The 11,511-nt window shown below is 60.4% G+C and overlaps 1 protein-coding gene across 27 annotated transcripts in view; it reads right to left on the bottom strand.

Annotated features, from left to right (window-relative positions):
• Nucleotides 1-106: 106 nt before the first annotated feature.
• The window catches only part of KIF1A (kinesin family member 1A), a 42,454-nt gene continuing 31,049 nt past the window's right edge, over nt 107-11,511 (bottom strand). For 8 of the 27 annotated variants that reach the window (XM_056358917.1, XM_056358919.1, XM_056358916.1 and 5 more), the window contains 14 exons: nt 11,232-11,337; nt 9,264-9,290; nt 7,741-7,764; nt 6,253-6,367; nt 5,885-6,018; nt 5,676-5,737; nt 5,419-5,564; nt 4,934-5,146; nt 4,701-4,778; nt 4,279-4,403; nt 3,998-4,144; nt 3,688-3,880; nt 3,494-3,612; nt 107-2,941 (listed from right to left, as the gene is read on the bottom strand). In XM_056358917.1, the coding sequence (XP_056214892.1) occupies nt 2,899-2,941; nt 3,494-3,612; nt 3,688-3,880; nt 3,998-4,144; nt 4,279-4,403; nt 4,701-4,778; nt 4,934-5,146; nt 5,419-5,564; nt 5,676-5,737; nt 5,885-6,018; nt 6,253-6,367; nt 7,741-7,764; nt 9,264-9,290; nt 11,232-11,337 (1,532 nt within the window). In that variant the 3' untranslated portion in view covers nt 107-2,898. The remainder of the gene's footprint in view (nt 2,942-3,493; nt 3,613-3,687; nt 3,881-3,997; nt 4,145-4,278; nt 4,404-4,700; nt 4,779-4,933; nt 5,147-5,418; nt 5,565-5,675; nt 5,738-5,884; nt 6,019-6,252; nt 6,368-7,740; nt 7,765-9,263; nt 9,291-11,231; nt 11,338-11,511) is intronic. The other 19 variants (XM_056358922.1, XM_056358944.1, XM_056358927.1 and 16 more) reach the window with 3 other exon arrangements.

Below are 11,511 nucleotides of genomic sequence, written 5' to 3'. Positions count from 1 at the left end.
TCCTCGCCCGCGGATCCGGCCCACCGCGGCCCCTCCCCCGCTGCCAGTAGCGCCAGTCCGGCGGCGCCCGCCCGCCGCAGGAAAGAGAGCTCGGTGCCGCAGGGTGTTTGCGTTAAATGCCACATTTATTTCAGAACCGAACAAGCCTCACGTGTGCACGGCCGGCCGGGCGCAGGACAGGCAGGGCCCGCGCGTTGCCACGGCTGGCAGGAGCTGGAGGGTGTGGAAGGCAGCCCCCCCTGCGCAGGGCCCCAGCGCCCCCGTGGAACTCCCTGCCTGATGGGGCTCAGTCACGCCTAAACTTCGGGTTTTGTGCCCCTCGCCCCAGGGGCTGCGGTGGGCGAGGGGCGGGTAGGCGGGGGCCTGAGCAGAGCCAGCAGGACGGCAAGGGCAGCTGTCCCCGGGGCTGCCCCGCAGGGATGCTGGGGGTTCCGGGGAGCAGCCGCCTCTCCCTTGGCCGCGGGTGCGGTGGCCCCCAGCGGAGCCGTCTGCTCTGCAGGTTTGCTGGCCTCAGGCACGCTTCGGCTGCAGCTGAGGGCCACCCCTTGCCCGTGGCCACTGAACCAGTGTCTGGTCCCTGGCAGACACAGGTCCTGTCTCCACCAGAAACCGCCTCCACCCTGGAAAAGCCTCTCCTCTCCCCTGGGACACCCGGTGTTCCCACCCCTGGCTCCCTACACTGAAATTCAGGATGGTACCAACTAGCCCTTGCACAGGCTGTGGGAGCTGGAAGGTCACAGCCCAGGCCCCCACTTCGTCCCGGCTGCTGCTCTGCCCCTCCGCGCGCCCGGGGTGCCTCTCCCTCCCTGAAGGGCACGAGTGGGCCTGCAGGTCTCTGGAATGGATCACTGCGGGGAAAATAATCCAGACTGATGGGGAAGCTTGTCCCGGGCAGGCTCGCTGCCACCTGCCTGGGGAGCAGGGCAGCTTCCTGCAGCTTCAGGCTGGAGCAGTGGGGTGAGACACCCAGGGAGCTGCGGTGAGGCTAGGCAAAACCAGCAGGGGCTCAGGATGGATCCCAAAACCTTTTCCACGACCTGAAACCCAAACTGAATGATGCTTGATGTGCAGTGAGGGGGTCCCTGCAAGCCTCTGCCTGCCTGTCCATGCCCCCACAACATGAGCGTAACGAGAAGACAGTACCATGTCCAACACACACACGCACGCGCACACACATACACACACACGCACCCCCCCCAACAGACTGCGTAGGGGGGTGCAGCAGAGCCAAGGCGCAGCCGTGCTGTGCAAGGGAAAGTCAGCTGTGAAGGTGTGACAGCAAAGCTGGGGATGCCCAGGAGATGCACAGAGGAAGATGCTTGCCTTCCTGCCCGGAGCTATGCCAGATGCCGCTGGCCACTCAGGAAGCCCCAAACCAAAGCATCCCCTGACAGGTGACAGACAAGAGAAGGAGAGGGATTGCTGCTGCTGGGGAAGGTGGGAAGTGGTGATGGCTGGAGGAGAAGGTCTTTTCAGTGAAGCCACCTCCACTGTGGGAAGCCCCCTGGATTAACGTGCTGACAGAGGCAGGGTGGGAATGAAGTGGGTGCCTGCATCTGCAGCAGGGGAAAAGGAGTGAGAGAACACCAGCTACAGTAGTAAAAAGAAGCCCTGTCCCCACCCTGACACCTCATGCCAGCCTCCCCCTGCCCCTCCAACCTGCTTCAAGCCTGTTGTCCTGCTGGGGGAAGGGATGTGACAGCCCTTTTGGGAAAGAGCAAGGATCCTGTGGATTGGGATGGTCATTCCTAGCCCTCGCTGCTGGGGAACTTTCCCATCCATCTTCAGAAGCAGCCACCTGAACCTCCACATGCCCCGCAGGGATGGGACCTTTGGTGTCCTGCCCTAAGAGGGAGGGAATACCTCCGGACAAGCACTCCCCTACCCCCCACCCCACCCCCACCCCCCGACTACGCTCCCAGGCTGGGATTAGTGGAGGTGGCGAAGGAGGGCCCCACACGACATGACAGGCAGAACCATGCCCCCCTGCCACTCCCTCTCCCTCCAGCAGGACCAGGCTCCAAAGTGAGGTGACCCATCCATGTGGACATGGGTGCCCTGGCCAGCTGAGACAGCAGGCTCCCACCTTCCAGAGGTAGATGGGGCAGGTAGGAATTGCCTCCTTTGGGAAGACATGGTGGGCTGTCCAGCCACCACTCAGGGGAGAAGTAGTTTAAGCTGCAAGGGGGGCAAAGCACAAGGTTGGGGAAAAGCAGGGAGTGAGGGCAGGCACTCTGCTGCTGCTGGGCACATGCCAGGGATGTCCTGGGGAAGGCATCTCCGGGACCCCGGCCCACCTCCAAGGCTCTCCCTTGCCCAGGGGAGGCATTGCCCAGGGGCCAGGACCCAACTTATGGGATTTTTGTGACGTAAATAAATACTTTATAAATAGCATCTTAAACTACTGACACCTGATCTTACACTGCCATCTCTTGCAGAAACATCAATAAACTAGGAAATTCCCTTACCTAAACTACCCTTTCCCTTCGGGTGGAGGCAATTCCTCCTGCTCTCCCACCTCCAAACTTTACTGCGCTCCCACCTCTGTAGATCCAAGACCAGCCTTTTAGCCAGAACCGCCCTCCTTGCTCCCTCCCCTCTGCCAGGGACCTTTCTGGAGCATTACAGATGGTGTGACATGAAGGTCTCCTACGGGGCAACAGGCAGTACATGGCACGTACACAAGAAATCCTGCCCAGGCAGGTCCAGGCTTTTGCAGCTACAAACAGAAGTGAGTTTCCCCCATGAAGGTGTGAATCGAGACAGATCCTTCCATGGAGCAGACAGCTAGGGCAGGAGATGGTGTGAGAGATCAGACATTAACATGGGGAGTCTTGAGACAGAATCAGCTATCTTGATCCTGTTGGCAGACGGATGAGGTGGAGGGTGTTTTTCAGGTTAGATTCTCATCTGGGCTGTTCTCCTTCTGGACAGCTTTGATCTGATTTGGAAAACAGGGGACAAAAAGTGTCAGAGATGTGGACAAGGAGAGGTGTGGTCCCCTGGGCTCAGTGTCCTGGCTCCAGGCTGGTGCTTGAATCCAGCCAGAGCTGGAGGGACATGGGATTAATGTCTCTTTAGCCAGATCACACAAATTTTTATGGATTTACTTCTGTTCCCCCAGTCCTGCCACTTGAGATGCTCTCAAGAACTTTGTGAGATGCTCTCAAGAACAGTGAAGGGCCACTGTCCCTGCCGCCAGGCATGGAAGTTGCTTTGATCTCAGCACAATGCCTCTGTACCAGCTGGAATCTGGCCCTAGATTGAAGCATTTATTTAAGCGGGGAGGAGCTGAAATCAAGATTAATGTGGTCCAAGTTTTGCTGGCTGAGAGCCTGTCCCAGCACAGCCCTGCGCAGGAGGTGCTCCCCATGCCTGGCCACAGGTCAGCAGCAGGGAGAGCACTGGGAGCAGGACAAGAGCATGCTTGGCTGCATGCAGACCCCCCACCACCAGCTTCCCCGCAACCCCTTTCCCCAGATGACCCTGGTACCTTATGGACCCAGCCAGGAGGGGGTTGAAGGCGTAGAGCCAGTCGTGCATGTCCTTGTCACTGCTTGCCTGCAGCAGGATGCCCCGGTGCTCTGTGCACACTGCGAACGTGTTCGGGGTCTGCCAGGGGAGAGCTGGGGCTGAGTCCCTTGCCCAAGGGGCTGCAGAGAGCGGGGCTGGCTCCCAGCACACTACCTTGAGCATGGCCTGCTGGTCCTCGCTGTACTCCACCTGGGCCTTGGAGAGATTTAGTATGGCCCTCTCAACTGCATCCTTGTCCGAGTTGTAGATGTAGACATACGGGCGTCGGACCACCACAAAGCGCTTCACCCACCCATTGGTGTGGGGCTCCAGGAAGTGCAAGTAGCCCTTTTTGGAGACGATGGGGCTGCAGAAGGGACCGAGGTCAGGGTAGGACATATACCATGTGGAGGTGGCAATGGAAGGGCACCATCCCCCCAAGCCCCACAGTGCTCCCCTCACTGGCTCCGCTAGCTGCTCCTACCTGACCCGAATCTCTTGGATGTCAGGCACCAGCAAACGCTGGGGCTCCTTCTCCTCCTCAGGCCGGCGGGCTGGGGACTTCTTCTGCTCTCCTTCTACTGCAGGCTCAAGGTCAGGGCTCTCTGCCCTGGAAGAGACCTGGGGGGGTCTGGGGAGGAATGAGAGGCCAGGGTGTAGGAGGAGTGACAGCTGGAGAACACCCATCAGCCAGGACCACTTGGTAAAGCTGCGTTAACCAGGGGCCGCTGGGGCATCACCCAAACCTCCCAGCTACCTTCTTACCTGACCTCCATGGCGTTGTAGTGTCCTTCCACCAGTGACGGGCAGGTTGAGGAGGGGGTGAGAGTGGTGACCCCAAGGGCTGGCATGGAGGGGTCTCTCATCAGGGTCACAGACATTTCGGACAGCTGTGGAGCAGCAAAGGTGTGGACTCAGGTTTCTGCCCCAAGCCAGGCACAGGCAAAAGACCAGGTGCCTGCTCATACAGGGAGAGGCAAGACCTCCAGCTGGTGGGGTCCTCTCCTGGCATGGTCCCAAGAGCCACCAGCTCTGGGAACAGCAGGGCAAGTGGAGGGATCAGGGACCCCAGAGCAGGGACCACTCGTACCATGGTGCCCATCTCGCCCCTGCCCAGCCAGGCCCCTCCAGCCATGCATTCCCCCCAGCCTCCGCCAGCCTGGCAGAGCCCAGGGCAGTGGCAGTACCTTGCTCTCACTGGCGCTAATGCAGACGTGGCTGTGGCTGTACTCCCTGTTGAAGGTGTGTGTGAGCAGGCGTAAGCACTGTGGAGAGAGGAGGATGGTGAGGCAGGAGCCATCTTCCCCCACCCTCTTCCCCCCACTCCTCCTGGGCTTTCTCCTGCTGCAACTCCCTACTGCCCCATGGGAGCCTCTTCCCAGCTTCATCCCCATGACCTGGGGATGCTGCAGGACGGTACCTTCACGGCCAGCTCCTTCTGTCTCTCGCTGGGGGTCTCAGCGGGAGAGGTGCGGCCCTCAGGGGCCCCGTCAACAGAAAGCGGGGTAGAGACGCAGGAGGTGCTTCGGGACTCGGAGTCCTCACTGGAGCAGGGGGACAGGGTCTCCAGGCCCAGGCGCTGGGTCGTCTCCAGCTTCTCACGCAGGAGCAGGTAGTGCCTTGTCTTCTCCACCTGGACACAGGCAGCCAGGCTCAGGGGTGGCTCCTTCCCCGCCAGCATCCTTTCGAGGACCATGCTCCCCAAGACCCATTAACCCCATCTGTTCATTTGCTCCAGGTCTGCTGGGACCTGGCTACCAGCAATGCACAGGAGAACATGGGCAGCACAGCCCCGCTCCAGTCTCTTCCTGCAGCCCGGGGTGGGGAATCCCACCAGGACCGGCAGGGTGAGGGGCTGAGCTGCGAGTTGCATTGTCTCAGCTGATTTCTAGCCCCAACTCTTACTTCTTGCAGGAGGCTGAGTTTCTCCAGCTCCCACTGATGGTCGAGGATGAGGCTGTCGCTGCGGGGCCGCCAGCCAGCCAGGTTCTCCTCTCCCCGCACATAGGCTACAGAGGTGTCCAGCACACGCCGGCGCCGTCTCTGCATACCTGCAGGGACAGACACACAGCTGGGGGGACAGATGCACGGCCTCGACCCCGACCGCCATGCTGTGCCCTCTGGCCCCACAGTGAACACCCAGGCAGAGGCACGGCACCCACCTGGGCTGCCAGCGTCAGCCACACAGCAGAGGCTGAGCTCATAGACTCCCGTCACACGGTTGCTGCGAGCAAAGGGAGACGAGGTGTTACCAGCTCTGCCCCATCCCTGTGCCCTGGTTATTTTGCCCAGGCTGCTGGGATGCCCCAGAAGGGCTCCAGTCCCTGGGTGATGACTCTTCTCCCTCAGAAAGACAGGCGCATCCCAGTACCTCTCAGAAGCCCGCAGGCTGCCACTGCCAAAAAGGTTGCGGATGGAGCGGGAGGCAGGAAGCTTGGCATCCCGGGAGTAGAAAACCATGCAGAAGTCTTTGGTGATGACGGCAGGCTGAGTGCAGTTCTCCATCTGCAGCAGGGCAAGGGAGAAGGCATCAGGGGGGCTGTGGTTTGGCAGCCCAGTGGATTTCTCCCACCCCTGGTACCCAGTGGTTTCCACTCCCAGGGCCCCACAGGGCCCCCAAGCTCCAGGCTGAATCCTGCACCCCGTAAGCAGCAGTGCCAGCTAAGGAGGGGTTCACACTGCAGTGGGGGAAATACCAGACTTTGCTGGCATTATAATGGCCCGAACTAAGGTCCTTGCCTCAATGTAGGCAGAAAGAGTGATGTAGATTTTCTCCCGGTACGGGGTGACACGGTTGAGCAGCAGCGAGTTGTGCATGGAGCTATCCCACGCTGTCTCAAACTGGTAGAAGCTCCTGCCGAAAAAAAAAGCAGAGCCGGTAAAACAACCCCCCCAGAACCCCAGGCAAGCGAGCAAGGAGATGCCATCGTCCCCCCTCCACAGCGCTGTGACAGACCTGCAAGGACACATGGACATGCACACGCAGCAGGGACAGATGGGGACAGCCACTCCAGAGGACACAGGCTCAAGGCAAAGGGGGACAAGGCATGGTGGGAGGGGGATGCGGCATCCTCAAAACAGCCGATGGACCAGTGTTTTGGGGAGGAGGGACCACGGGAGGAGTGGAGGCTCAGCTGGGATGCAGGCAAGGCAGGGCAGGCTGAGAAGGCAAAGGAGGGTGCATGCCCCACCCCCGTGCTCAGAGTGGCGGGGTGCCACCCCCAACATACCCGGGCCAGGTCCCCACTACCCAGCCTGGGACACGCAGCACCTCCTGGCCCCCACCAGAAGCAGCTGTCACCGTTCTGGTGACAATGGCCAGAAGGGAAGGGAGGTTGCACTAAGGGGTTGCTGCCACCCCGCCCCTGAGAGAGCAGCCCCCACGGCCAGCCACATCCCCTTCCCCAGGGCTGCCCCCGTCTGCCAGTCCTGCACCCCAGAGGGACCCAGGGACCACTAAATCAGTGGCTGGCCCCTGTTGGGCTGCATCCCCCTGCTCCTGCTCTGCCCTTGCCAGCCCCATTCCCACCAGGCTGCCTTGCTCCCCTCACTGTGTTCTCCATGGCTCCCAGGCTGGGGGAAGGGGTCAGGGACACCCGGCCCCATTCACCCTGTGCCTGTGGGGTCCCATAGAGGACGGTGCAGCCACCCAGAGCAAGAGTGGCAATTGCCCTTTTTGGGTCAAGCAATTGAGGGTGGAGGAAGCAGGAGGTAACTCCAGCTTGAGAGCATGGGGGATCCATGTTTCACCCCCTGCCCTACTCCTGGGCTCCCTGCTAGGCCAGCCCCCAAAGCCATCCAGAGCTGCCACAGCCCAGGCTCCCGCCTTGACCATCCTGAGGAAGCTGTGGCTCAGTGATATCTCAATGAGGATGCTTCGGCACATCCCTGAAGCAGCATCCAGGCAGCTGAGGGGCTCTTTTAGAAAGAGCCAGGGCAGCCAGGGGGAGTGGGAAGAGGCTGTCAGCTGTGACTGCCCCCAGTTGGAAGAAAAGGGAGAGCGACACTTTCAGGTGTATAAAATACATTAAAAAAAAACCCGCATGAGACAGAGCCAAGGTGAGGGATTGCTTTGCAGACACAGGTCGCTTGAGAAGAGAGTACTCCCCAGGGAGGAGGAGAAGAGGAGCCTCAGGAGGGTGGAAAGAGCAAAAAGCAAAGGGAGGAGGCGAAAGAGAAAGAGAGAAAAGCAGGAGGGACCAGACCAAGCGGGTGCGTGCGAAATACCTAGTGTCATTTCCGAACGAAATGCTATAAGTGGAAGGTGACCCAAGGACAAACACACACACGTACACACACAGAAAAACGAAAGGTCAGAAAGCATTGTCTGTACAGCGCTGGCACAGGAGCAGGGCTGTGAGGAAGGGGAGGCTTGGCCCCATATCAGCACCACTGGCTGAAGAAGCTCCTGCTTAGCTAGACCCCTAATTGGAGCCCAGAAGGAGCTCAGCGAGGGCAGACAGACCTGGGTGAAAACCCTCTGCCTTACTCATGGTCCAGCAGCTGGGAAGTGAACACATTCCTCCTCATCCCCTGTACTCTGCCTCCCCTTGCTGCTGTCCCAGGGCAAGGAGCTCCCACCCCGTGCAGCCCCTTAGGAAGGTGCCCACTGAGGGGGGACCAGCCATCCCACTGTCACCCATGCAGTGGAAGATGATTTCTTGGCCCATCCCCTGGTTCGCAAGGGAGACCATCACTGTGCCAAGAGCTCACAGGCAATGCCAACGCAAGCCATATCCTGCAGCTGGATCTGTGCTGGATCCATCCCCCTGCACCCCAGGGGTTACACCACAACAGTGCCAATGGAGGGACAGCTCTGACCTAGGGCATCTCCCAGCTGGACCAACTTCTAGCTGCTGTAGGGAGGACAATCTCCCAGGAACAAAGCTACAGAGCCCACCAGGACTTGGGACACCCCATCCCCTGTCTCCCAGATGCATCCTCCTCTTCTGCTGTGAGGCAGGGTGGTGGGACACCCCCTCCTCTGCGGCCTCAGCAAGGCTCCCATCCAGAGGTGGGTGGCAGTATTCAGGTCCGGCAGCTTGTGCCTACGCACCACACACCAGGCTCACCCTGCAGTCCCAGCTGAAGCCCCCCATCCCAAAACAGCCGCTCCCCTTGTTACACAGGGGTATAACAGTCCATGCCACATACGGGTGCATACACCCACCATTGTGCTTGTGTACAGACGCACACTGCCCATATGCCGCACCTATACCTGCGAGACTACTGTGCACGGGACAGGCAGCCATGGCGTGTGCCGCCACACCACCCAGTGTTACTGCCATCCTTGTCAGGTGCCCAGGCGAGGGCTGGAGGCGCTCTGAAGCCCCCACCATGGCTGCCACAAGCCTTGCGGCTACTCCCAAGTGGTGCCAGGGGCCAAGATAGGACTGGGGCAGGAGGCAACAGGGGGGCGGCACGCTCAGTGCTGGATGCCAGAGAGATGGGAGAGCAGCGAAGTCAAAAAGCAAGAAGAAAACCCAAATCAGGCGATGGGGGGCACAGGCGTGCGAGGGGGAGCAGCAGCCAGCGAGAGCGTGGCCCTAACAAATAGCAAAGGGGCCGAGTGAGCGAGAGGTGCCAGGGCAGGGGGAAGGAAGGATGGGGCATTTGGAGGGATGGGGGGCTGGATGTCCAAGTGCTGCCTCAGGCAGGAGTGAACGCACTGAGGAGAGGAGGGAGAAAGAAAGAAGGGAGAGAGAAAGGGGGGGGAGGGTGGAAAAAAAGCCAATGGAAACAAATAATACCTAGGCATATCCGAATCAAGAAACTGCCTGCAAAAACACAAAACAATCACATGGTTAGTGTGGGCTCAGATGGGCGGCAGCAGGGGAGAGAAGCGAGGGGGAACCCTGAGTGCTGCCCCCCATGCCTCCTCCCTGGGCACTCACTGCAGGGATGAATGAATGCTGGAGAGGGAGCTGTATTGGCTGCTCCCCCAGTCTCCTCATGAGTGGCTCTGGGGAACTGGGGAGGCTGGGGGCCGGGGGGAGCCAGGGCTGCTCTGGGCAGTGGAGGCTGCATGGTGTAAGGCAGCGAAGCAGGGAGCGCAAGCAGCCAAGGAGGAGAGTGAAGTGGGTCCTGGCTCTGCCCACTGCCCTCCCTCTGCCCATCCTTGCAGGCTGCTGGGGCCAAAGCATACACACCTGCATGCCAGATGGAAATAGGGGGGAAGTTGCATGCCCCTCAGCATCCTGCAGGAAGCTGGCCGCCCCCTCCTCCCCCTGCCTAGCCCTCAGCAGGCTCGACAGGATGGATATGGGACAGATACGACGTGCACACCAGCCCGCGGCCCCAGATCAGGGGTGGCCCTGAGACGCAGACCCTCTGAGTGTGCAGGTAAGTTGGGCTCTTGCCAAATCCAAGCCCCGAATCTGCCTGCTTCTCCCCACACCCTGAGCAACCCCCAGCCTAAGCTGTGTCCCCTTGTCCTGCAGGACCTGCAGGGGGAAGGCAGAGCAGGAAGCACATCCCCCCTGCCAGGCTACGCCAGAGATGCTTTAGATCCTATATGGCTGCACCTGGGACCAATCAGCCAGAGCAGGAGCTGAAAAACAGCACAGCCTCAGGAGCCTGTGGGCGCCTCAGCCACCCAGCTCTCAACAAAAACTGCCACAGTTTGGCCAGGCCAGGCCAGGCCCAACTTGCCCGACTGACCTCACTCTGTTGTCCCTGTAGCTGTGCCAAAGTGCCCAGTCTGACACTCATACACATACCCAACCCTGTGATTTGGCTCTGCTGCCCTGGTACTGCACGCTTGTCACTCCACCATGCCCAGGAGTTGCCCTGGGAGTGCTCCAGGGTGGCACCTCCCATCCAGACCCCCATCATTCCCCTCAAAAACACCCTGCCTTCGAACAGGCCACCTTGGGACAGCGCTGACCCTGAAGAAAACAAGGAGAAAAGCGATCCCCGCTCCCTGCTGGGATGCTCCTACACTGGCTACCACCATGTGCGCAGCCCAGGACCAGTTCCGCTGCTCCCAGTGCTGCCAACAACCATCCCCATCTTGTCGCGGCTGCCCGCAGGCACACATTCTGGCCAGGGACCCCTGCCAGCCCCCCAGGTTTCACCAGCAACCCTGGTGCAGAGGAGAGCTCTGCCCTCCACATGCACCACTCCCCCCTGCCCCCACAGGACCCAGCCAGGGAGATCTTGGAGATAAAAAACCTCCAGCCCTGCTGCTCCCACACCCCTGCCAAACCCATGGCAGGGGTGGGACAGCCCGCCCCACAACAGGCATCCCCACAGCAGTGGGGGATGGCTTTTCTGCAACACTCCCACAAAAATGGGGACCTGCCACGGGCACCAAGCAGCCTTTCCAGCACATTTTCTGGGATGCAGAGCAAACAGCCCTTTGTGGCAGGTCCCCTCCAACCACAGGGTCACTACATCCTTCCAGCACCAGCACCGGCACCAACCAGCTCTGCACCTGGCAGTCACAACCATCACGGGAGAGCAGGACACCCACCCAAATTCCCTGTAGTGCCAAAGCCCAGTGCGGAGATGGTTGGGTGAAGAGAAGGAAGAGGGCTGGTGGCTTTGAACCCCAAGACCCTCTGCAGCTCCAGAAACCACCTGCCCTGATGCAGCAATGGGTCAGCAGGACCCTGTGGAGGAACCAAAAGCCCCCCCCAGGGGAAGGAGGGGCTCCCCACATCTTCCCCCAGCCCTCACCGCAGCAGGGGAAGAGCAAGAGAAGCAGCAGCACGCACCGGTCATCCTGGGAGGGGTGGATGTACCCAGAGGAGAGGATGTTCAGAGACAAAATGTTGGGGTCAATGAGAGACTCATCTGCTTCTGGGGTGTTGCGGATCCGACCTGCAGGAGCAGCAGAGGGACATCTCTCAGGCAACAGCTGATGGCTCTGTGAGGGTCCACCATGAGGGGCAGAGGTAGCCGTCTGCCTACATCCCACAGCAGCCCCCTCATCACAGGCAACAGCTGCCTGGTGCTTGGCCACTCAGCGCTTGAGGTCCTGGTCCAGCTCCTGGA

Source organism: Falco biarmicus, chromosome 13 (assembly GCF_023638135.1).
Source record: "Falco biarmicus isolate bFalBia1 chromosome 13, bFalBia1.pri, whole genome shotgun sequence".
Lineage (NCBI taxonomy): Eukaryota > Metazoa > Chordata > Aves > Falconiformes > Falconidae > Falco > Falco biarmicus.
This window is presented reverse-complemented; position numbering and strand designations above follow the sequence as displayed.